The sequence below is a fragment of the Ctenopharyngodon idella genome, chromosome 5, assembly GCF_019924925.1.
Source record: "Ctenopharyngodon idella isolate HZGC_01 chromosome 5, HZGC01, whole genome shotgun sequence".
NCBI lineage: Eukaryota > Metazoa > Chordata > Actinopteri > Cypriniformes > Xenocyprididae > Ctenopharyngodon > Ctenopharyngodon idella.
In genome coordinates this window covers 26,906,892-26,933,053 of record NC_067224.1, presented here as the reverse complement: position 1 = coordinate 26,933,053, position 26,162 = coordinate 26,906,892, and the positions used below count along the sequence as shown (strand labels likewise).

The following is a 26,162-nucleotide window of genomic DNA, read 5'->3' as shown; positions in this document are numbered from 1 at the left end:
ATGAAGCCAATCAGTTTATGGGGATGATTAGGAAGCCATGATAGACAGAGGCCAATGGGCAAATGTGGCCGGGAAAACACCCCTACTCTTTTCAAAGGACATCCTGGCATTTTTAACGACCACAGAGAGTCAGGACCTCGGTTTAACGTCTCATAATATATAGTCCATATATAGACTATATATTATGTAAAAAAAACAAGAAGCTTGTTCAGGGTAGTACTACACAAAAACCAATATGCAATTTATGATACCTCTTATTTTTTATAAATTATTAACATTTTGCAGATTCTGCAAGGTAAACTTGTGACCTTAACTATACAGAAAGGCTATTTTGAAAATAACTAAGAGTGCGATAATATTTTAGAACTGAGAAAAGCGGAGTAAAACTATTCCATATAAATTATTAAATTTTTAAAGGTTTTATTTTATTTATTTCCATGATATTCTGGAAATAACTATATTAAAATTCCCTGGAAATAGGTTTTGCATGACCATCAATGTATCAATGGTTTGAGCGCTTTGAGTAGACAAAGCAATTTTGAGAGAGGAGTCATTTGCTCATGTGATTGTGGTGGGTTTCAAGGCATTGAATATTATATTTTTATTTGTTTCTCTTTAAACATAAAAATATATTTTAAACAATGTTTACATTAATATAGGTACTGACATAAACTAATAAAAAAAAGCTGAAATAGAAAAATGTCAGATCTTTGAAACCTGAAGTCCCTTATCAACTGTTGCACACATTACTGTTTATCATAAACAAGCATTAGCTATAAACAACACAAATGAAAATGTTTTGTCACCTTGAGCAGCTTTATATATATATATATATATATATATATATATATATATATATATATATATATATATATATATATATATATATATATATTTATTTATTTATATATATATATATATATATATATATATATATTTTTTTTTTCAGTCTGTAAAAACAGCAAATAGAGATTAGAGAATGAAACAGGATGTGAAGACGACGAGTTCCCCTGGAAACTGAGCTGTGACTTGGACAGTCTTTGTGTACCCTCTGTGGATATGATAAAGTCTACTTCCAGGACAAAGGTTAAACTGTGCTGCTCGTCTCATCAAAGGCAGGAACCAACTTCCTTTGGCTGCCGCAACTCTTCATATCTAAAAAGCCAAACACATTATACACAATTGCGATGCATATACATAATTTATCACAGGGAGATGCTTTTCTTAAGATCCGAAATGAAATTTGTGGATTGTACATTAATAATTTGTTTTGATTTGATGTGGTTCTTGGAGGGGACGCAAGACGAATAAAAAACAAAGCACCTTTGAAATATCAAACAAATGTGGCGGAGTGGTTTTCGTTTGTTTGTTTATTTTTTATCCCTGTACTTCTGAAGCAAAGCCTCCCTCTTGATACAAACAACAGGCATCTCATATGTCTTCCATGAGACAGTAATTAATATCTAATCAAAGTCAACACTCTCTAACGCACAAAGAACTATTAAATATGTAATCAAAGAGAACACTCCACATGCCACAAAGGAAACCACGCCCCTCTTCTGCATGCCTTTGCTGTCATGGAAATGAAATAATTTCTGCCTCATTAGAATTTTTTCTAAACCTTCAGGCTTAATTAGACGGCTTTTCCTGTTCATTTTGAAGTTTGCTCCTTTCAAACGAACTATCAAATCACTTCTAAAGTTGGAAACATGGAGGTATGCCATGTGGACGTATTTGCGAGATCCGCCACTGCAGGAAGTTAAAAATAAACGAATACTGAAGGTTCAGCCCTCAACCTGTGACATGAGTGTTACCTCACCTGAGAGACCGAGCTTCTTACAGCAGGAGTTGCAGGTGTGCTTGAGAACAAAGCTCTGGATTGCATCATCACCCAGATTAGCAGGTCCAAACGCCATCTCTCCAGAGGAGCTACAACAGGAGCAAACTTCACTTAGGAGCAGAGTAAACAAATGCATATGCACATTTCCCATTTTAGTAAATATATTTAAACATTTATGATGCTACATATTTGTTGTGCTTATTTACCTTTTATCATCTACTCTGATCAGTGAGGGGTCAGTGAGGTCCACTCCTACACCTTCAGCCAAAAATAAAGATTCAGCTCATCAACTTTCCAAGAGAATCCATTTTCCAATAATAATAATCATACAAGCTCTTAGAGTAAGTTTATCTATACCTTGTAGATCCAGCACTAGCAGTTCCTTGTTGGTGTACTCGTATGTCCAGTGAGAGAATGCTAGAATTGCTTCCTCAAGACCAGAAGAGGGCACGATCTCCTCTCCTGTATTATTGTTGTATTTCCTGAAATGACCACTCATGTTTTTCTCAACAGTCAACCACTGGCCGTCAGAGCGCCAGTGCAGCAAGGAGACATCCAGAAACCTGCACACATACACATGCTTGGACTTATGTATACATAGTAATGGTAAAATCAACTTTTTATCATCATTATAATGCAGACAGAAAGAATTCATAATGTTGACCTAGGACTGTAGGGAACACTGCTGGGTTTAACTTGGTTGAAACGCTGCATGAGTTTTTGTGCTGCTCTCTGTTGTTGGATTTCCTACAGGTTGGAGAGGTATTATTCAATAGAGAAGCAATGAGAATAATAATAATTATTATTATTATCAGAAAATAAATAAACATTTATAAATAATTAATAAAAAAGAAATAATGTAATAATAAATATTACTTTTTAATTGCTTAAATTGTGTTTAAGTAATATTGTGATATAACAGTAATATTGTATGTACCCGCAGACAGAGATGAAGTGAAGTGCTGATTGGGAACACTTTCTGCCAGATGCGAACCACCTCTGGCCTGAAGGCTTTCACCACATACACTGAGCCCAGCTTTAACACATTACCCTCAGCCCAGGTACACACCACCTTGGTGGCCCTGCGCAGGCCCCCATCCAGCACCTCCTGGTGGGCTAACGGCTGAAGAACAGCTGTACGTCCATGCTGAAGCCAGGTGGAGATGCTAGAGGATCTATCTCCAAGAGAGGACACTGCTTCTGTCTCCTCTAGTGTATAAATACAGACCTCAACGCCACCTGAATAGAGCAAAGGACATTTATGAAAAGAGCCAAATCTGTCTATTACTGGTTAAATAACAACAATGGTTTGATTATTTACCCAATAAAGACACAGGGGTAAATGGTATAGAGTGAGCCAGTCTCATTAGGTTGTTCCTCTCCATTGCTGGAGAAAAAAAAAAAAAAAAAAATCACCAAAAGACATAAACCATATAAAAAAAAAAAACAAAATATTTGAGGTGATACTCACCTGAGTAATGCTGGCCTAAATCATCTGTCAATTTAAATGTAGAGCTCCTTACTAACATCAGACATAGAGAGAGCACAAAACACATGTCCTTCAACAAAATCAAACCCATGTAATAACTCACATCATTAACAGACTTACAATATAAAGTAAGTACAATTACCTTCTTGTGTCATACTGCTTACCCTACAAGAAGTAGAGAAATTAGGTGAATAGTTAGAAATGTTTCCTGTGATAAAACAAATCAACTCATCAAATCAAAAACTGAACTTACGAGGGTCTTTGGCTGATAGACCTGGCCCAGCTGCTTAGAAGTGGCTGCCCGGGACTCACAGTGTTCTGCGGAGAGATCATAACACACAGCCAATCAAACGTCTCACAAACAGGAAAGAAATCAAATCACCTTCATGAAATGAGCACTACAGGTGAACTTACCAGCCATGATGGGGCCAGTTTTGTGAAATCCACTTGGTCAACATCTAGTAAATAAAATGAAAAATTATCCCAGTGTCACTTTTGTGGGTGAGTGTCATTTCATTTCTGCCAGTAATTCCAGAAATGAGAAATAAAAACTAATAATTTAGAAAAGCAGATTCTAAGTAGACTGCTCAATTACTTGAAATTTAACAAAGAGATGAACTTGGCTCCTGTTTTTAGAAAATAATGCCTTGTTGTCTTTTTGTGACATATACCAGGGGTTTTCAGGAACTTGGAAAAGTTCAGAGCAAAAAATAAAAATAAAATAAAATAAAATAAAATAAAATAAAATAAAATGGGGTTCCTTCGCAAGGGGATTATTATAATTTAGTGGTATTCTTGGGCATCAGAAATTTAAAAACACCCAACATATACCATTTAGAAATGAGTCACTGTAAATGTAATTAAAAAAAAAAAAAAAAAAAAAAAAAAAAAAACACATACTCAGCTGGGTTAGACTGACTGAGGTTCTGAATCTCCGGTCAAACAGGCCTTTTACTTTCCTCTTCCTTTTTTTGCGTGGGTCAAACTCATGCATGCATCCCCGCGTTTCATCTAGTTTTACCTAAGAGGAGACCATATGTCCATCACTAGTGCTACAAGGAAGACCACCACTAGTGGACAACTTACATGCAAATCAAATAAAACAGACACAGCAGGATGGCTTACATTCTCAGGAGTTCCTGCTTTGGTCTTTATGGACTTTTTCCCAAATGATTTTTGTCTCCTGGAGATCTTAGATAATCCTACAGATTACAGATAGACAAACTGGTTATTAAACAGAAACTGAGGTTGTTACTTAGGATATTGTTATCATATGAATCCATTATACCTTTCTGGTCATGGCTATGTTGGGGAGGCATCAGAAGTGTCTGTCTGCCGTGCTCTGATGTTGCTGTATCAGGCATGGCCATAGTCTCCACACTAGCCGAGAGTGAGCGGCTCTGCTCCAGATCATAGGCCCATTTCCTGCCTAAAAGTCCTTGACGTCTTGTGAAGTGTTCACTATCATCAAGCCTATAGAATGCCGGGTTTCTGATCCCAACTGCTCTGTCTCCATCACTCTGGGAGTCCGTAAGCAGGAAAGTGTGGCTGGAGGCTCTGGATATTGCGTGCAAGTCATCCTCATAGTCCTCTTCCTCCATAGACTCCTCATGGCTGGGTTGAAGCTGGAAGTCCCTCATCAAAGGCATGGTGGGAGAACTGGCACGCGATGGTTCCCCAGATCCATACATTCCCTTGTCCCTCCATCCAGAGCATAGGTGAGGTGAAGAGGGATGGCATTCCACTGATACACCTTCTTTTGAATCGCCACGCTGTAGGGGCCACCTAAAACTGTAATCTTCTTCCTCAGGGTTTGCCAACATGCATTTGCTCCTGACCTCAAAGGGTCCGACACTCGTCCCTGGTGGCAACTCCAGGGAAGGACGCTGCCGGCCAGGCCCCAAACCTCGGAGCAGGGAAGGTGGCATACTGCGGTAGTGCTTCGGAGATGGAAGTGCTTGGCTGGGCGCGACACTTCCACCAATGTGGAGACAGCAGCTATGGGACACTTGCTCATGGCGGCATGTAAATGGTTGGCTCTGACCAAGACGGGCCACTTCTTGCTGGTGATTGTCTGTGGCTGAGAGGAGGTTTAGAGTGTCTACTGCTAATGCAGACAAGTCTTGCAACTGACCCAAGTGACCATCTAAAGTGCGAAAATTGTCCTGGATGATATTGACCTTCTCAGCAACCTCAACTAATATTCCAGCCATCTCTTCAGCCCTAGAAATAAACACCATAGAAGACAAACTATTCTACTATTCCATTTAAGATAACCAAAACCTTTTGGGTCTATTTTTAGAAAATTTCAGATTGCATACCACTGTTATGCCAACGACACACAACTGTATGTCCCATTACACCCGGTTGATAGGTTCTGTCCCAACATTTGTAAGAGTCTTGAAGATGTAAAAGGCTGGATGGCTAAGAATTTTCTCTACTTAAATGAGAGCAAAACTGATGTTGTTGTTTTTGTCCCTCTTAGCTCTTCGCCCCTTATGCCCCATATGCAAAAAAATATGGGTGAACTATTTGATTCTGAATTGAATTTTGAAAAACAAGTTAACACTGTGGCGAAAAGTAGTTATCATCACTTAAGCTTAATTGCTAAGATAAAACTCCATGCATTTATATCATCCAGACTGGACTATTGCAATGTCATGTATTTAGGCCTCTCCCAGTCATTGATGAACCGACCGCAGCTGGTTCAAAAGGCTGCCGCAAGAATACAGATTGGTATGAGAAAGAGGGACAGAATTACTCTGAAGGGATTTTAGCATCCCTTCATTGGATACCAGTAAGATATCAGATTGATTTCAAGGCCCTACTATTAATTTTCAGAGTTTTAACTGGTCTAGCCCCCTCATATTTATCAAATCTTTTATTCTACACCAGCCAGTAAAGAATTTGAGATCTGCCGATAAACTTCTGGTTGACGTACAGAAAAGTTGATCGTGCATTTTTGATAGCCGGTCCCAGGTTATGGAATAACCTACTGCTTACCATCCGCTCTGCCCCCTCTCTGAAATATTTTAACACAGCTTTGAAGAAGCACTTTTAAACCTTGGCTTTTGAGTCTGACTGAGGAGAGAACATAATTTTGGTCTTTTATGTAGTCTTGTATTATTGTGTTATGTTTGGTTTTATGATTGTATTTTACAGCACTTTGGGCTGCACTTGTTGCAGCAGAAATATGCTTTATAAGAAATTAAACAAACTCAAACTCAAAATAGATTTAAATGGGTATTCAGATGCTTCATATACAAAGTTCAATCAACTGATTGATTAACTAAAACAAAACTGATGTAATTTCTTGCTGCATCCAAATGAGTTCTGGGAGATGTACTCACTTGTCAGCTGCAGAGCGAATCCGGTTGATTTGGCTGCCTTGTTGACTCTCATTTTTGTCTCTGAAATATCCAGCAACACACTTCTCCTCAAACTCATGCAACTTCTTCAGATCATTGGGGGCCAGGAGTAATTCTGTAAACATACAGACCCAGCAATACAGTTAACTATGTGATATAAAAATGTATATAAAAATAGGATTTTTAAGAAACAACAGTATATTCTATTTTTGTATTGGATAAATAACAAATGTACATTAATTTTTGTGCAAGAATCAATTTGAGACTCTGAATGTAATTTATTATTTTGTATTATTTTGTACAGTATCTCACAAAAGTGAGTACACCCCTCACATTTTTGTAAATATTTTATTATATCTTTTCACATGACAACACTGAAGAAATGAAACTTTGCTACAATGTAAAGTAGTGAGTGTACAGCTTGTATAACAGTGTAAATTTGCTGTCCCTTCAAAGTAACTCAACACACAGCCATTAATGTCTAAACCGCTGGCCACAAAAGTGAGTACACCCCTAAGTAAAAATGTCCAAATTGGGCTCAATTGGCCATTTTCTCTCCCCGGTGTCATGTGAATCGTTAGTGTTACAAGGTCTCAGGTGTGAATGGGGAGCAGGCGTGTTAAATTTGGTGTTATCGCTCTCACTCTCTCATACTGGTCACTGGAAGTTCAACATGGCACCTCATGGCAAAGAACTCTCTGAGGATCTGAAAAAAAGAATTGTTGCTCTACATAAAGATGTGGCGTAGGCTATAGAAGATTGCCAAGCCCCTGAAACTGAGCTGCAGCACGGTGGCCAAGACCATACAGCGGTTTAACAGGACAGGTTCCACTCAGAACAGGCCTCGCCATGGTCGACCAAAGAAGTTAAGTGCACGCGCTCAGCGTCATATCCAGAGGTTGTGTTTGGGAAATAGACATGTGAGTGCTGCCAGCATTGCTGCATAGGTTGAAGGGGTGGGGGGTCAGCCTGTCAGTGCTCAGACCATACGCCGCACACTGCATCAAATTGGTCTGCATGGCTGTCGTCCCAGAAGGAAGCCTCTTCTAAAGATGATGAACAAGAAAGCCCGCAAACAGTTTGCTGAAGACAAGCAGACTAAGAACATTTATTACTGGAACCATGTCCTGTGGTCTGATGAGACCAAGATAAACTTATTTGGTTCAGATGGTGTCATGCGTGTGTGGCGGCAACCAGGTGAGGAGTACAAAGACAAGTGTGTCTTGCCTACAGTAAAACATGGTGGTGGGAGTGTCATGGTCTGGGGCTGCATGAGTGCTGCCGGCACTGGGGAGCTACAGTTCATTGAGGGAACCATGAATGCCAACATGTACTGTGACATACTGAAGCAGAGCATGATCCCCTCCCTTTGGAGACTGGGCCGCAGGGCAGTATTCCAACATGATAACGACCCCAAACACACCTCCAAGACGACCACTGCCTTGCTAAAGATGCTGAGGGTACCTAAACCCTATTGAGCATCTGTGGGCCATCCTCAAACGGAAGGTGGAGGAGCGCAAGATCTCTAACATCCACCAGCTCTGTGATGTCGTCATGGAGGAGTGGAAGAGGACTCCAGTGGCAACCTGTGAAGCTCTGGGGAACTTCATGCCCAAGAGGGTCAAAGCAGTGCTGGAAAATAATGGTGGCCACACAAAATATTGACACTTTGGACCCAAGTGTACTCACTTTTGTGGCCAGCGGTTTATATATTAATGGCTGTGTGTTGAGTTATTTTGAGGAGACAGCAAATTTACACTGTTATACAAGCTGTACACTCACTACTTTACATTGTAGCAAAGTGTAATTTCTTCAGTGTTGTCAAGTGTTGCTGGCATGAAAAGATATAACAAAATATTTACAAAAATGCGAGGGGTGTACTCACTTCTGACTATTGATAGATTATTTTGACTATAGTGTAAACTGTCTTTTTAATTTATTTCTTCAGCACATTTTTTAGAAATAATTTTAAATCTCTCCAAAATAATTGAATTGGATTGAATGGTGACTTAATTGATTTGCAGTGAAGAATATTATGCATAATTTAATATGAATATTTTAATAATATAATATTTAATCTTCAGTTTCTGAATTTTATTGGATACTTGATACTGACGTAAGGTAGCATTCACAAACATCAAACAATGTGTACTTTATTTGTGTTTGTTCTATTGTGATACTGAACATATCCATGTATCCACTGCTGAAATATATATTTTTTTTTTGTATTGTCACAATCCTACCTATGTGTGTCAATTTTGTAAGACATAACACAGAGGGCTATGATGGTTAATAAAACAAATTACATAAAAACATGCACTTACTCAGACCAGTTCTTCCACGTTTGGATGCCTTGGTGTGCTTTTGCCACATTGAACTGAGACACAGAGTCATGTGACTGAGAAGGATGAGAGGGGGTGGCAGCCACGGTTTCTCCTGATAGGTCATGATGTAACGATAGCGGTTATATTTCCACAGCTTACGGGATATGGAGCTCATGTCAAAGTAAACATTGCTGTGAAGTGGATAATAAGGCAAAGTAGGTTAAACCATCACAAAGCAACCAACAAGACTCAACAATACATCAACGCTGCAACACTTAGTCTAATTATATTAGTCTAACAACTCAAAAGAAAAAATTATCATCACACCAGTAAACAGATCAAAATATGTGAGTGAATGACAAGTCTTAAAGATGAAGATGAAGCGCATACTTGAAGAAGGCAATGAGTACATTGACCATGATGATGTACTGAATAAAAAGGTAGACAGCCTGCAGGAAGGGGGTGAGGAAGGCTCCAGGGACACAGGTTTCAGGCTTACTACAGGCTGGCAAAAACAAAAAGGATGATCACAATAGAATATAAAATAAAAGTGTCTTACAAATAAGAATAATAGAGTAAATCATAAACAAGATGTGAAGAGTGACCTGACAACCAAACTGTGGGAAATGGTTTATTCAAATCAATTTTTGTTTTACTCACCATCAATTTCTCCAGCATAAACCTCCCCAAAGATCATCCAGTAGGGCTGGAAGACTACATCTCTAAGCAGACTCCAGGACGGATCCTCATCAGGGGACAGGATAGACTTCCTGGACGTGCCGAAACTGACCAGCACAATCGCCATAATGACTACGATATAGAACATATTGCTCATCTGTGGGGAAAAAGACAAAGGCCTATTAATTAAATATGCACAATATACATTTTAAATTGTATTATCTATTATTGTGAAATACATCTCAAAGTTATAAAAGATCTTTTAATTCTGAGTTTAAGAAAAACCTAACAGTAAATGTTGAATGTAGACTTATTTACTAATACATTTAAATTACACACCATTTTGGTGATCATGGTCAGGTAGGGTCCTGCATGCTGATTCAGAGCGAACAGGTCCAAAAGCCTGACAGACCAGAAGATAAAATCCAAAGAGTAGACAATGTGACTGGCTAAGCGCGTTTCTTGATGCCACCGGAGGGAGACGCCGACCAGGAACAGGAGGATGCCCATGAAGTCATTGATATTCCAGTATTCACTAAACCACACCTTCAACTTCTTAGTCAACTTCCTGGGCTCCAAAACCCACACCTAGAAAACACATGGTACCCATTATCATAATATACTTAATATGTCCATCAGTGGCTCTCAACTGGTTGGTTATGAACCAAAATTGAGTAGCAGGTTTGTTCTAAAAGGTCGTGGACAGCAGAGAAAAAAAAACTGCTAAATGGAAATAATAAAATGTTCCTAACCATCTAAAAGATCAAACACTTCCCATATCTGTTGTCACTGACGTACAATATTATGCATGAAATCAAACTACTGTATTGTGACACAAAATCATCTGTCACTTGGTAAAAGCTAGCCAAATTAGACAGATACAAATGAACAGGTTAACTGACATGCATCCTTGATCATCAGGAACAAAACTTTATGCAAGTTAAAATAATATACGACCCAATCAAATTGAAATAAGGTTCACTAACAATAAGGGTACGGGAATGGTTTGTTTATGATGATTACTGTGAATTATTAGCTTTTGAGCACATAAGAACACTAAAATGACATATGTCATGCTAATAATTTAGCATATTGTTGGGCCTACGCACCTCATAGTAACATTAAGGATGTTTGTTGGAACAGATACCCTTGTGCACAGTGCTTCCTTCCATCCATCCATCCACTTTTGTATAATAAACAATTCTGGTACAGTGTTGGATCATAATTTTCAATGTAAAATATGGGTCATTAATAAAAATGTAGGAGTAAATTCTATTAATGAAGAATCCCAAATATTTAAGAAATATCTTCAAAATAGCAGAATAGCCTAACAAAATAAATTCAAATAAATAAACAAATGTCTTTTATATTTTGTGTCTTAAATCCTTACAAGTTATATGTAGTCGCATATGCATTGGACTGCTTTTGAATATTATCACTATTTTGGTGCTGATTTAAAGGAAAGAACAAAAAATGAACTCTGTTAATAATTCCCACCAATGAACTGCTGCTGAGTTCATAGATAACAGAGGATGGGGGAGTCGGACAGTGGCATTCTCAGGGTCAACTTGAAAACACCCTAATCAGAAAGAGATAGCACCTTCCAGAAGACCTTTGGAATCCAGCTTAAGATAAGAATTTTTGAAGAAACATTTTATTCTTTAATTGCCCTGAACAGCTGCAAAGGGCACTGAGCCAACCATTCACAGACAAAAGCAGACATTGATGATGTCATACAGTACATTTCTTTTACCTCTCGAGCTTTCTCCGCTGCCATGGTCAGGATGTAAGTTATAACCAAGCACTCCTGAATGTTGGGTTTCTCATCCAGCCTCACCAGCACAGTATAAGAGAACATCATGAGGAAACCCAAGAATGCCATCTGTGTGGACAAAGCAGATCTTCAGAGATGTAAGGCTGAAAACAGTGACAAATGGAGCGAGAGGGTGTAATGAAAGAATGGGGAAACCTACTGTGTGAAACCAGAATTTGACCACCGGAGCAGTATAGAAGTCATACACCTTTCTGGTCCAGGGGCAAAGACATCTGCTCCCTTTCTCCTCATCACCCTGAATCTAAAGAAAGACCACTGTCAATGTAAAAGTACACACTGTGCCATAAGAAGCCAAAGAGTGAGTAGTGTGTTAGTAGGTTGGCAGCAATATTGGGGAGTGACTAACTGAGAGTAGTGAGGTCATAGCATAACTAGTTTACCTGTTTTCAAAATAGTGCAGCTTTTTCCAGTAACAGGTAACTTTTTTCAGTAAGCAATAATGTGGCATTCCTGTGTAAATGTTTTATATTGTATTGCACAAGCAGTTTTACAGCAGCTTGAGCTGAGGAAAGAAACAAACTCTTCAAACTATCCTCTGTGTAGGGTTGTTCACACCAAGGATGAAAACTATAACGATAACTATCAGCCCTCTAGTGAATCGGTTCATTTGGACAGTTCAGACAAATGAGCCAGTCAAATCACCAATTGAAGTTCTTGCACAGAATTAACTAGGTTAGTTAGGGTGACAGATAAAGATTTAAATGTGGTTATTTATTGTAACTAGCCACTTCTTGTAAAGAATAGCTTTACTGTAGTATATAAAGCACAACCAGTGTAGTTTGATTTACAAATGAATGACTTTCTTTACTCTGTTATTTTGATAAAATGGTCAAAAAGAGTGGTCAGTTTGAATCAGGCTAACAAACTGAATGGGCTCCCCTGCTGCAAAAACATAATTGTGTAGTGTGTCAGCAGGGTCGTGAATGTATTGTTACAGTGTGTCTGTCTAGATTACTTACTGCATTTGCTGTCCCTTCTTGCTCTGATGCCCCAGGGCTTCCTGGGTCCCACCCAAACTGCAAGGCTTCCTGGGGCTGAGGAACATGGGACATCTCTGCCTGACTCTTAAACTCAAGCATCTGAATGGCCACAGGCATCAGAATACTGGCAATAATCTGGACATGAAAGGATGTGGATTTGGACAACAGCCATTAAAAAACAGATCTGGGTCACAAATATGCTGTAAAATGGTAAATGTCAAAAGAAAGAAAATAAAATGAATCTGTGTATATGTTAAATCTCTGAAATTTGTAGACACATGGCTGCCAGCTTGACAAATATGTTTGAAATGCAAGTTATTTGTGTCACTTCCGTTCTGCATCTAGGAAAGCTGACATGCCTGAGTAATTTCTTAGTTTTATTTTTGCCTCTTTGAACCACGGACCTTACAGCAGCGAATGAAACTTCTGTAGTAAGAGAGGGGGATTGGATCGAAACATGTTGCAAGCCAGACTTAAACCTGCATTTTCCATGTAAACACCACGGTTCAACGTGTCTGAGGTGCTTATGCTAATAATAGCATGCATGTATAATTATTGTGAAAAATTACAAAATGGTCATGTTTATAAATTAAACACTCCAAATACTAACCCTTTAAATGCAACAATTTCAACAGAGATTCAACCTTTCTGCAGCTTTGTAACTCAGAAAAGAACAAAAATTAAAGGGGTCATATAATGCCACTTTTACAAGATGTAAAATAAGTCTCTGATGTCCCCAAAGTGTGTATGTGAAGTTTTAGCTCAATATACCCCACAGATCATTTTTTATAGCATGTTAAATTTGTCACTTTTTTGAGGGTGAGCGAAAACGCTCCTTTTGTGTGTGTCCCTTTAAATGCAAATGAGCTGCTGCTCTCAAGAAGAAGGCGGAGTTTCAAGAGCTCGTGTTAGCAGCACCGATTACTTCACGCAGACTCGCTGAAAATGTCAGTGTTCAGCCTTTTATGTTCAAACTGGAGTCGGACAATGATGGAGAGACTCAAGAAGAAGTTAATTACGGTTATAACTTATATTGTCATCTTGCTTTTATTACATGCTATTGCATTTGTGTTACGTAGTGTATTGCAATAACATGGCCTCGCCCCCTCTGTTGCGTGTTCCTGAGGGCAGGGTTTATGTCAATTTTAGGGTTAGTGTCACAAACCCAGGAAGAAGTTCGTTGTAGTCCCTACCAGCCATTTATTGTAGTCCTTAAACTGAGAATTCTTTAAAAGAAAATATCTCCCTTTGCACTGAACTTTGAGCGTCCTAACTTTGCAGATGTTGTTTATGCTCTAACATCAACATTACACACTAACTAAAGTTAAAAAAGTGAAATCATAATCAACCACCCCTTTAACTAATTAACCATTAATCCAACTATTAAAAACAATGGTTCATCCATGCTAAGCTACATAAATTAATCCATGTTACTGAAGTCACACTTTTCAAACACAATTATCAAGCAATTGAAACACACCTTGAACCAGGAGTTCTTACTCATGTTGAGGCGTCCCATCCACAAGTCTGTGAGGAGCATCTGAGTGCAGTTGTGAGCCACAAAGGGCCTGAGTCTTGAGGAGACGGCCATTTGCAGACAGGTGAAGTTACTCCAGTCCTTCATCTCCCAGGTCAGCAGCTTCATCGCCATGCGCTCGTTCTCTCTGAAAGCCTGATCCAGGAGATCCACAGCCAGCTCTCCAAACTCTCTAAGAGATCAGTACAATCACATTATTTCTTAACCAGTAGACAAGTTTCAAACACAGAAACTTTAAACTCAGCTTAATCTTTTGAGATACAGTTCCTTCTAATCCAATGAAATCTCCATTACATTTAGCACATGGAGTTTGTAAATAGTTATGGAATGAGGAAAAACGCAAACTGACAGGGACTTCTTCTTCAGCTCCTCGGCCATGCTGTCACCCATATTGCTCTCCTTGGCTTCCACTGCCATAGCACGGTAGAGCTTGCAGGCTACAACCGCCCTGGCCATAGCCTGCTCTCCATGCTGCCACAGGAACAGCGCCATCTCTTGCCGATGCTTGAGCACTGCCCACACAAACAGGTCGTTAAAAGTGCATACAAAGTCGGGGCTCTGGGCTGACTTCAGATCCTGAGGTGCTACCGCACCCTCCTGCAAAGACATAATTCTGGGTGTTTTTAATAAATGGAATGATTGTGAACGTATTCATAAGTGCATGACTCATTGTTGCATCTATGAACAGAATGGAGAAGTACAAAGGACCTGGTGTCTGAATGGCTGAGCGGTTCTGTGGAAATGGGAGCGAGATGAAGAGGCCTCTGGAGTTTGAGCTGCTTTCCTGGCCTTGCTGAAGGGGCTGGATGTCTCCTTACCACCCTCCTATCCCAGATCAACATAGCTCATTCAATTTATGTTTAATAATGTCTAAAGAAAATGGAAATTCATGGCCAAAAGATTTCAAAACACTGAAATGTATGGTTATTGGCTAAAATGTTTATATGAATGAATCATCAGAGATCAATAATACTATGTCAGAGTTAAATAACACAAACAACATATTTGTCATTATGTAGCAGCTGGATGGCAGAAAGGAGGCAGACCTTAGCTGGGCTATGGAAGCGACTGTACATGACTCTGAAGCTCTTGCGTGTATATGTGCTTCGATAAGCTCCACCAATTAAGTATTCAATCACCATTCCGATGTCAATTAAAGATATCTTATAAACAGCAGGCAGACGAGTCTACAAAAAACACAGAAAATGCTTATGGAAACACTTATTCAGGTCAAGGCCCCCTTGGTGGATCGACAAATGGAGCAAAACTGAGTGTTACATTTTAAGCATGACCTATAATAACATGCGTTTATTATCACATTAATATATATTTACATACTGCTGTTACATTTGCAAAGCCATTCAAATAATTATTATTAACATAATACAAAGTTCTGTCATGAAACTCTAGATGGCGCAGGCTAATAGGTCCTTTAACTCAACCTGCTCGTAATCACTTCATTATCTATAGGACACAACTGACTGGTTCCTGCTGTGTCAGTAGCCAGTGAGCTTGCACGCTCAACCCTCAAATACATGGGTAGCATTTGCCTTAGCAGTGCAACTCGCTTTCAGAAACCCTCCACCTTCCCCAGCTCCACCTGTATAGATCTGCGACAGGTAATTCATGTATGCTGTTTTGTACAGCAGTAGCATGTCTTACTTGCTCACAAATCCCGTACTTGCTCTGCAGCAACAGCAGCAATAACCTACTGCAGCAGCAGCAGCAATAAAAGCAGCAGCAGTGTAGCAGATCTATTCCGCCAAGACCAAACATATCAACATTGTCATACCCGTTACCATGCCAAACACTCTATATAGTACATATATAGTATATATTTTGGGGTTGGTAAGATTTTTTATGTTTTTGAAAGAAGTCTCTTATGCTCGTAAAGGCTGTGTTTATTTAATTAAAAATACAGTTAAGAGAGGAATATTATCAAATATTATTATAATTAAAAATAACTGCTTTCTATTTTAAGAATTTAAAATGTAATTTATTCCTAAAATGGCAAAGCTCAGTTAATTAAGTTATTTTAATATCATATTTTTGTTTAACAAATATTTAAATTATTTTCCAAAACAATTCACCAACTGACAACCCTTGACCTATGAAATTCATAATGCAGAACAGATTTTCAAAGTTTTACTCTACACAAACCTGTTTGGCATCCTCAATGATGTGTCGAAGGAAATGATCTGATGAGCCTTTATGCTGGAAAATACAAATATATTCATCATAAGAAGGATCAGAGATACTCAGTTATATCAGAGACAAAAGCTTCATGTAAATGGTAAATGAGAATTACTATGTTGTAGAGCTGTTCCAGACGAGAGATGGTCAAGAAGTGGTTCATGGTCATGCCGTTTTCAATCAGCAGCTTCACAAAACTGACACGATCCATTACCAGTGCATCCAACATGGTCTGCTCCAGAGATCCCACCTACAAAATCCAGTGCTGGATTATACACATCTGTTCTAACTTATAAAAGCCTTAATCCTAGCTGTAAAATCATAACTTGTTTACTGTACCTGCCACTGTTGTCCGTACACTAGAATGTGGTCCTTTGCGATATCAGCCCTGTCCCAGGCCAATGTGATACTCAGCTGCTCCTCAGGGGAAGCTCTGGTACCTGTATTTTCATTTTTTTGAGTGAATTACCACATTATTCATATATACATAAATAATATGATAATTATTATTGAGCATTACTGTACATACCTCTCAGTGATGTAGACAGGATTGCAACATCTGCCTCTTGAAGGTCCTCAGATTCTGAGTCAAAAATGGTGATCTAAAATGAAAAATTGTTGAAGTTTGACCACAATAAAAAAAAAAAAAAAAAAAGTCCATAAGTTGCATGTAAAAAATGAATTTTAACCAGCTGAAATGGTCAGCATTAAAACAGATTTTTAAACTAGTGCCACTGCTGTTGTGTCGTGTTCAATATAGCCGGAAGTTATTTATTTTGTTTGGTATTAATATGAAGCCACCAGCATCCCATGCCAATATATAAATGCATGTAACTCTATAAGACACCCAGAGGAGATGTTGTTCTCTTAACATGCCTTTGGCATTTCGTCTTCACATGAGTGATTCATACCCAATCAAAGAATCTGTATGCCTGGGGACCAAATTAATCCCTTCTACTCGATTAATATGGAAATACGTTTCATGCGCCATCATTCCAATTATTCTGTTCTCTCTCAATTTAGAAGCTCAGAGATGTGGGATGGGTGTGGTAAACTACAACATTCCGTTTGATGAAGGCTTAGCATCAGAGCTTTCGGCGTAGTGACAGAGACCGATACACAGCAGGCATCTTATCACACAAAACAACCAGTGTTTACCGCCAAGTAGGAGGAGAGAGGAAGAAGAAGACGGAAGAAGAGGAAACAGCCAAAGAAATGCAGAAGGGGATTGGAATATGTTGCACTAGGTTCACAGTTTAGAGGAAAAGAACTTTGCTAATGAGTGAGGAGTTCAAGATACAGTAGTTAGAACTGAAAAACATTTCCTGAACTGACGATTAGAATCTGCAAATAAACTGATCAGTATCTCCTGAGAATGATGAAACCAAGACCGATAGCACTATTTGAAATTACTGTGTACATTTTTTTTATTTTAGCACCTTATTTTAAAAATGTTTCTTTAATGGGTCAGAACATTTTGGTGAGCACATAATTAAAGAGATTAAGTAATTTGTCATCATCTATCCAGTGAATAAGGGTAAAAAAGTAGGAGAACATTTACAGACAGATTAAGTAAATAAAGAATCAAATATTCCAAATAGATCTAAAATAAGGCTATTTAACTTACAAGCTCTCTATGTTCCATGCATTCCATAAGTATGTTGAAGAGTTCGGTGGACTCTGGTCTCTCCACACCAAACATATCCTGAATCCTCAGCAGGACATCCTCTTTAATATCAGAATCCAACTTTCTGTGACAAATATATTTTCATGAGTCACACACAGAAACAATGGACAAAATACTCATTATAATAGCACCTAAACAATATTAACTTCATACACATTAATGTCAGACACACCTGTCTATAGCTGTTTGTTTGTGTATTAAAGCCAGCAGGTCTGCAGCTCTGCCTGTTCCCTCAAACACCAGCACAGGCACAGGAGAACTTCTGCGCACATACTCCAGCACCTCAGAGAGGATGGCAGGACCCCCCTCTACTACAACACACACTAAAGGCACATGCTGAGGCAGCCCTAAAATGGACACACACAAACACATCACACATGCGCATATCATTTAACTTAAAGACAAAGATCAAAAACAGTTGACACAGACTGAAAACACTTACTAGGGTGGATCTTCTGAAAGTGTATATGCCTTTCCAGTCTCTTCCTCAGGTCTATTTGACAACCTGATTTACCCATAGTCCCATCATCAACTAACAGAAAGTGTGAATGCATGCCATTCAGACTGGCACGTTTACTCAGGGGATTACCCAGAGCCTGGTAGTGCCTCAGAACCTGACATAGGACCATAAACATCAACATAGCACACAGAATAAAATACAGGAAATGATAATATAACAAAATAACATTTAATAATAATTACAATGCTAGATGCAAACTTCTTTGCATTACAACACAAAGAACAACTGAACACAGAATATTATGCTGTTTTATTACTTACATCCAAAAGTCTGAGGCTGCTAGTGAAAATTCTCTATTGAAAATTGTTATAATTGAATGCTTTTTGTCAAATTATATTATCAGTATAAACATTTAAGTAAAAAGCTGAATTGAATAATTAATATTTCAGAATATTTGGTTTGTCCCCATTTTGCGCTAATGACAGCAGGACTTGAGCCGCATGAACTCCATAAATTTGTGGAAAACCTGGGCCCAGTTGTTCAAAAGTAATCTGGTCGGATTTCTCTATCGGATTGGATAAAATCTTGAAAATGGGTTGTTCATAAGAAAGAAAAAAAAAAAGGATTTTGAAATCAGATTAGATCAAAAAATCCAATCTCCAGATCAAATTGTCAGTTTGTGTTGTTCAAAACTTTTTAATAAGATTGGGATGCCTTTGATAAAAAAAAAAAAAAATCTGAATTATCCTGATCCCAGTAGAAGGGAGGATTTCAAAACACAAAAATGTAATAAAACTTTAAAACTGGTCAAAACCTTTGTATCATGTAATATATACACACTTATATTTTTTATTTTGCTCTTGATTAGTTTAACTGTTAAAGAAATAAATTAGACGTAAACATTGGGCAACCTATCAAGGCTTTCAGTATATAGTAAAGTAAAAAAAAAAAAGAGAGATTTTGGTGCCATTAAATAATCCCTCAAACAGCTGTCAATATAAAACAAAAAATATTATTTAAGTTTAAGTGTTTTTTTAATCACTGTCTCTAAATTACATTGAAACATTCATCAGAGGTAAACCAGTTAAAAGTAGTTTCTAACCAAGTTTCTAACTTCTCTTATTGAATGTATATTTGTTTGTTTTTGTTCTGAGTCACATGAGGGGCTACAGAGCCCCTAAAGGGACATGGTGATTGGGAGAAAAAATATGAGATGGAAGGAAAATGATTTTTAATGCTTTTGCGTTCTCTCAAGAAACTTTGCATTCACTCTCAAAACTTTTGAGTTCTTTACGAATGAACGCAAAGTTTCTTGGGGAAACAAAACTTTTACGAGAATGCAAAAACATTAAAATATATAACTTTTCTCCCATTTCATTTTTTTCCCATCACCATGCCCTTTAGTGCCTCTGTAGGGGTCTGATTGTTTAAAGAAAATTGAAAATGTAAAGGGATGTTTGTGTGTTTATGCTGTGTATATTTTCTCTTCAAATAAAACACTTAAAGTGACCCACACTGACTCTTCTACCTGTTGTTTTTTTACTAGTAGCCTATATTGTGAAATGCAACCCCATTTGGAACACTGCTAATCCAGATTTGCTAATGTGAAAAAGTGTGTATCTGGATCAAGGTGATCCAGTCCTATTTTGCTTTGACACAAACGTAAGATGGATTACCTGATCATGGATAGCAAAACATGGGATTTCCAAATCTGGATAATTCTTATCCAAATAAACTTTTTGAACAACTGGGCCCTGATGATCATGTTCTCCAGTAGTATTTGAGAATGATCTAAAGAGATCTACTGTAATATCTGACTAAAGAGTCCAATAATCAATGTCACAAATGTACTTTTTACTATTTTATCAGTGACTCAGAAAAGCAGAATTTTAAATATTTCTTATTTGTTTTATATCATAACATTTCTTTGCTCCTCAGGATTAAATCTTATTTTGAATTCCACTAACCTCAGATCCCACTGTACTTTGCAATATAATTCAATAATATAGTGTAGAAAAAACTCACATCCCGGCCTATGAGGTCACTGTTATTCTCAATAATCCCCCAGGGTGTGATCCCTACAACATTCCTCTTCCTGTGGTCATGTGACCCATACACTTTTACAGCATCACCGACATACTTAGACACACCTGGAAGCAAGGAGAAATAATGTCCAGTGTTATTGTTATTGTTAACTAAAACTTTTAAAATTTGTTTTATTAGTGTGATGGCAAACACAAGAGGTTTAAAGTGCATACCACTAGCACCCATAAATACAAACCTGCATTGATCCCATCAGTCAGTATCCATGCTCCAGTGCTCTCTGCAGCTGTGATGAGCCCAGTGCTGAAGGCCTGACACACCCGCGGAGACAGCGGGAAGTTATCGGTCCCTCCATGCACGGAAATCACCAGCTTGGGCATCTCCATGTGCCATTCTCTCAGCATCAGCTGCACCAGCAGTTCTGCTGGAGTGTCACAGGACAGACGCACATACTGTAGAGAAAACAGCACTTTATTACTACGCATTCTATATTATATATGCACTGTTAATAGGCATCTAGATAATACATTTTTCGTCCTTGTATGCTCCAACCTTGGCACGACATGTGCGCTTTGTGCTGCCCTGGAAGTCCAGCGATCCGAAAGCATCGGTGGGGTTGATGCTGGTGTGCCGCAGCACTGACCACTCCTCCTCATCAGCAGAGTCAGGCCCAGGGCCTTGTCCCAGCAAGCCAGAGTACGGACCCACATGCTCCGCAATCAGCCTCCCACAACAACATCTGAGGACAGAGATGACATGAGCCATGTCAAATGAAGAGAGATAAAGGACACCACTTTGAGAATTAATGATTCGTTCCATCGTTAAATCATAACCATGATTTACTAAAACGAGGAAAATGTTACAGTGCTCAGCGTAAATGAGTACACCCCCTTTGAAAAGTAACATTTTAAACAATATCTCAATGAACACAAAAACAATTTCCAAAATGTTGACGAGACTAAGTTTAATATAACATCTGTTTAACTTATAACATGAAAGTAAGGTTAATAATATAACTTAGATTACACATTTTTCAGTTTTGCTCAAATTAGGGTGATGCAAAAATGAGTACACCCCACAGCAAAAACTAATACATCTAGTACTTTGTATGGCCTCCATGATTTTTAATGACAGCACCAAGTCTTCTAGGCATGGAATGAACAAGTTGGCGACATTTTGCAACATCTATCTTTTTCCATTCTTCAAGAATGACCTCTTTTAGAGACTGGATGCTGGATGGAGAGTGATGCTCAACTTGTCTCTTCGGAATTCCCCACAGGTGTTCGATTGGGTTCAGATCAGGAGCCACTGAATCACTTTCACCCTGTTCTTCTTCAGAAATCCAACAGTGGCCTTAGATGTGTGTTTAGGATCATTGTCATGTTGGAAAAGTGCATGACGACCAAGGGCACGGAGTGATGGTAGCATCTTTTCTTTCAGTATAGAGCAGTACGTCTTTGAATTCATGATGCCATCAATGAAACGCAGCTCCCCGACACCAGCAGCACTCATGCAGCCCCACATAAGGACACTGCCACCACCATGTTTCACTGTAGGCACCATGCATTTTTCTTTGTATTCCTCACCTTTGCGACGCCATACAGTTTTGAAGCCATCAGTTCCAAAAACATTTATCTTGGTCTCATCACTCCAGAGTATAGAGTCCCAGTAGTCTTCATCTTTGTCAGCATGGGCCCTGGCAAACTCTAGGTGGGCTTTTTTGTGCCTGGGCTTTAGGAGAGGCTTCTTTCATGGACGGCACCCATGCATGCCATTCCTCTGCAGTGTACGCCGTATTGTGTCACGGGAAATAGTCACCCCAGTTTCGCTTTCTACTTCTTTAGATAACTGCAGTGAACTTGCATGCCGATTTTCTTCAACCCTTCTCATCAGAAGACGCTCCTGTTGAGGTGTTAACTTCCGTGGACGACCTGGACGTCTCTGTGAGATGGTTGCAGTTCCATCTTTTTTAAATTTTTGTACCACTTTTGCTACAGTATTCTGACTGATAAGTAAAGCTTTGGTGATCTTCCTGTAGCCTTCACCTTTCTGGTGTAAAGAAATTATTTTCTTTCTCAGGTCTTGTGACATTTCTCTTCCATGTGGTGCCATTGCTGACAGCATGAAATAGGAAGGGGTTTTAACACCATTTTATAGTCAACTGTCTGCTGGACACCTGTGTAATGAATAATTAGACTCACCTGTGGTTGAATTCTTGTTAAATAAGACATTTGTTGTCTAAAATTTAGCTTTGCTTCAGAGACTTTCAGTGGGGTGTACTCATTTTTGTATCACCCCAATTTGAGTAAAACTGAAAAATTTGTTCTCTAAGTTATATTATTAACCTTACTTTCATGTTATAAGTTAAACAGATGTTATATAAAACTTGTTGTCTTGTCAACATTTTGGAAATTGTTTTTGTGTTTGAGATATTGTTTAAAATGTTACTTTTCAAAGGGGGTGTACTCATTTATGCTGAGCACTGTATACACACACACACACACACACACAATATATATATATATATATATATATATATATATATATACACACACACATTTATACATTCCTGATTTTATCATGATTTCTAAAGAATTTTTTTTTAATTTCCATGACTGAGCTTTTATGTAAAAAGAAGGGAAAAAATAAATAGAGAATGTATGTACTGATGATCAAAATAAATATTACCTTACTAAGCTTTGGCACACTTGACACACTGGATAACACCTGCAAAAGAGTTGCAATTCATATTGGTCTTTTAAGAAAAAAATAAATAACCTAAATTACACCTGATAAACTTACATTATCATCACTTAAAGATAATATGTAGATATAAGAACCAAGATTATTAAGCACACCTGTGATGATCACGTGAGGCTGGCAGAAATTTGACACACTCTCTCTTGTTAAAAGTGGCCTGGATCCAAGTGCGTCTAGACTGAAGGGAAAACAGTTGTATAATGTTTGTCACATTATAGGCCTATTGTGAGTTATGATAATATTATGATAATATTATTATCATAATTATCACTATTATGATAGTATTAGGCATACAATGTTAGGCATATGATAATATTAGGTAATACTATTACCACTACATGTGTGTTTTTATTGTTAACTATTTATTGTTAACTACAACTATTAAAATTTCCATTCATTGAAATAAATGTGAAATAAAATACTAGGAAAAAAATGAGAAATGTTGACTTGGCAACTAACTGAAATAAAATAAGGTGAAGCTGAAGCATTAAATTATTAAAATTAAAACTGAAATAATAAATTAAAGCTAAATAGGAATTTTAAAACAACTAATACAAATGACATAAACATTACAAAATTACTTAAGCAACAGCTAAAATGAAAATGAAAACTGAAACTATAAAAATTAAAGCTAATTCAAAATATTAATAAATAGTTTATAAATAATACTAAAATAACACTGATAAATCTTCAACCTGAATGCAAACAGACTCATGGGGACTCGTGTCACCGTGGGAACATAAATGAAGTTCCCATAAGAAAACAAGCTTATAAAATGAGTTTTGTTTGTTTGTTTTTTTGAAAATGTAAAAATGCATAAAGTTTTCTGTAATGGTTAGGTTTATAACCTACCCTATCCCCTACCCGGGTTAGTGTAAGGGGATAGAATATACAGTTTGTACAGTACAAAAACCATTACGTCTATGGAGAGTCCCCACAAAGGTGTGTGTGTGTGTGTGTGTGTGTGTGATGCAACATACCATTTCTCCTCAAATCTCCTTTACAGTAGAGTCAGTCAGTCAGTCAGTCATGAATACTTTCAGCGTTGCAGATCTTTGCCAGACAAAAAACAATGCTTTAGCGTGAGGTGGAAAATTACGTACATACATCCTTTTCCGGGAATTATCAGTTATCAGAAATTCTGAGACTCGAATAAGAAACAAAATTCCTAACTTAGAATACCGCCATCTAGCCGAAGAAAGGAAAAGGAATAAAAGGGTGGAGGGTGTCCTCAACCAAAACAGTGATACTTTCACGTACTGTACTACAACCAGAAGAGCAATATAAACATATCATGTCAGAAATACATTCGTGCATTTGAGGTCGCAAATTCTTCTTACTACGCATGCAAAACAACAGTCCTGTGCGGAATGGGGGATGAGATATCTGAAACACAAGTTTTAACATGCCTTAGAGAAAAGCCCTGTAGGATATAACTTTTCGTTTCATACAAAAAGGCAGCTATTACCTGAGATAACACGCGTTAAACGTCTGCTTAGCGCTTTATTTACCTGTGTTTTCCCAGTCATGCTTTCCATAACAGCGTATTCTTATTCCAGCATTAAACGCGTATAATTGAAGAGGTGCGATTAGCTAGGAAGTGGGTGGGCTTTACCAAGGGCTGTAAGTGTCGAGTGTGGACACGCAACTGGAACTTTAACTTGTTTCTTTCTGGGAAGCTTGTGCTTGTTCAAGAGAGACCGATTGTAGTTGCATAACATAACAAATGTAACTTCATTCTTGACTTCCTTCCAGTATCAGTTTCGAAATATTTTTCAGATGGCATGAGATGGAAATGATTTTTTTCTCGCTTAAAGTGTTATATGATTTCGCACTGGTTTCAAGAGCAGCGAAGCGAAAAGGGAAAATAACGTGTTCGTGAATGACTAACTAAATGCGCGCAGGATGTTAAAGTTAAGGAGGAGCGCAAACGATGGAAAGACCGACGTCAGGCCAGACCTCAGTCACGAGATCGCATCTTTACAAACAAACAATGTTTAGTTATGAAAATGTTAATTGCTGCATAATAAGTAGCAAACATAGTTGCAAGTACCAGTCATTGGGTTTATTTGCACATAAGCTCACGATTGTTCATATTTATAGTACTATTATTAATAGCTAATAATATACCAAATCCGTCCTATTCAGATGCACTAGTGGTATGAATGTAAATTGTTTCCCACTGTTATAGCGCCTTCTTCTGTCCAAACCGGATGAAACTTTGCATGCTTCTGACCCTACATTGGCCCACCAAGTTTACTGACAATTTGACGTCGTTAATATTATGCAATATCTTATGAAATTGGATTGACTGATGTAACATTAATAAAGGCAAATGTACATCAGATAAAATTTGTATTCTTTTAAACAATAATAGTAAAAAAATAAAAAGAAAAAACTAAATGATCAAACAATTTTGAGCCAGAACTTGCCCTGTTGCCACGCACCAGTTTTGTCTAAAACAAATTTGTCCAGTATACTAATTGATTGGAAAGAGGACAACAAATTCTACAGTGAGCTCAATATTGGGTCTTGAACAGATCCATAAAATGTCTCTAAAGTACTGAGCTGTTTCATTAGCTTAAATCCTAACAAGACCGCACGTTGTTTTCATTTTTCATGTACATCCAATTTACAGATATTCCCAGAGGACCACCTAAATGGGACAAAGTATCAAAACTTGGCTTACCATTGTAGCATTTTACTTGCATGCTTATTTTAGCTTAGCAAATGAGCAGGGTTATCTCTGCATGCTGATCACTGGCGATGTAATCCCCTGATAAAGCTGGCATGCTCTCAGCCCTTATTCCCTCCTAGACCAAAGGTCTAGAGCACCTGACACAACAGGGTGGAAACAGGTATGTCTCACTTCCTTTGGATGAAGAATGAAGAAAGAGATTACACCACTCACTGGACAGTAGTGCAACTGTAAATGGTAACTATAATATACTTCACTATGTCAAAAAGAA

At 38.0% G+C, this 26,162-nt stretch overlaps 1 protein-coding gene across 6 annotated transcripts; it reads right to left on the bottom strand.

Moving 5' to 3' along the window:
- Window positions 1-566: 566 nt before the first annotated feature.
- trpm6 (transient receptor potential cation channel, subfamily M, member 6) lies at window positions 567-26,031 on the bottom strand. Of its 6 annotated transcripts, none has more exons than XM_051893641.1 (40): window positions 25,883-26,031; window positions 24,174-24,246; window positions 23,292-23,371; window positions 23,122-23,160; window positions 20,986-21,172; window positions 20,672-20,885; window positions 20,416-20,540; window positions 18,373-18,544; window positions 18,103-18,277; window positions 17,871-17,994; window positions 16,773-16,845; window positions 16,583-16,683; window positions 16,359-16,493; window positions 16,211-16,264; window positions 15,097-15,237; window positions 14,759-14,875; window positions 14,400-14,647; window positions 13,994-14,222; window positions 12,493-12,648; window positions 11,673-11,774; window positions 11,453-11,581; window positions 10,039-10,287; window positions 9,682-9,856; window positions 9,412-9,526; window positions 9,022-9,212; window positions 6,680-6,812; window positions 4,618-5,552; window positions 4,455-4,531; window positions 4,230-4,350; window positions 3,744-3,787; window positions 3,583-3,647; window positions 3,472-3,494; window positions 3,312-3,362; window positions 3,162-3,227; window positions 2,778-3,079; window positions 2,505-2,587; window positions 2,198-2,403; window positions 2,047-2,098; window positions 1,820-1,929; window positions 567-1,155 (listed from the first exon to the last, which is right to left on the bottom strand). In XM_051893641.1, the coding sequence occupies exons 2-40, from the start codon at window positions 24,174-24,176 to the stop codon at window positions 1,088-1,090; spliced, it is 5,670 nt and encodes a 1,889-aa protein (XP_051749601.1). In that variant the 5' UTR covers window positions 24,177-24,246; window positions 25,883-26,031; the 3' UTR covers window positions 567-1,087. The 6 variants fall into 6 exon arrangements, 4 of the variants coding, with proteins under 4 accessions (XP_051749601.1, XP_051749600.1, XP_051749602.1 ...); XM_051893640.1 differs by lacking the exon at window positions 25,883-26,031 and adding an exon at window positions 24,705-24,879; XM_051893642.1 differs by lacking the exons at window positions 15,097-15,237; window positions 25,883-26,031 and adding an exon at window positions 24,705-24,879.
- Window positions 26,032-26,162: the final 131 nt, after the last annotated feature.

Excerpts from the sequence above, each read along its gene's own strand:
- trpm6 (XM_051893641.1), bottom strand. Across the intron at positions 15,238-16,210 it reads TCATTGAGGATGCCAAACAG|ACTCGTCTGCCTGCTGTTTA; the intron begins GTTTGTGTAGAG and ends TGTTTTTTGTAG. Across the intron at positions 2,099-2,197 it reads GCTAGTGCTGGATCTACAAG|GTGTAGGAGTGGACCTCACT; the intron begins GTATAGATAAAC and ends TTTTGGCTGAAG.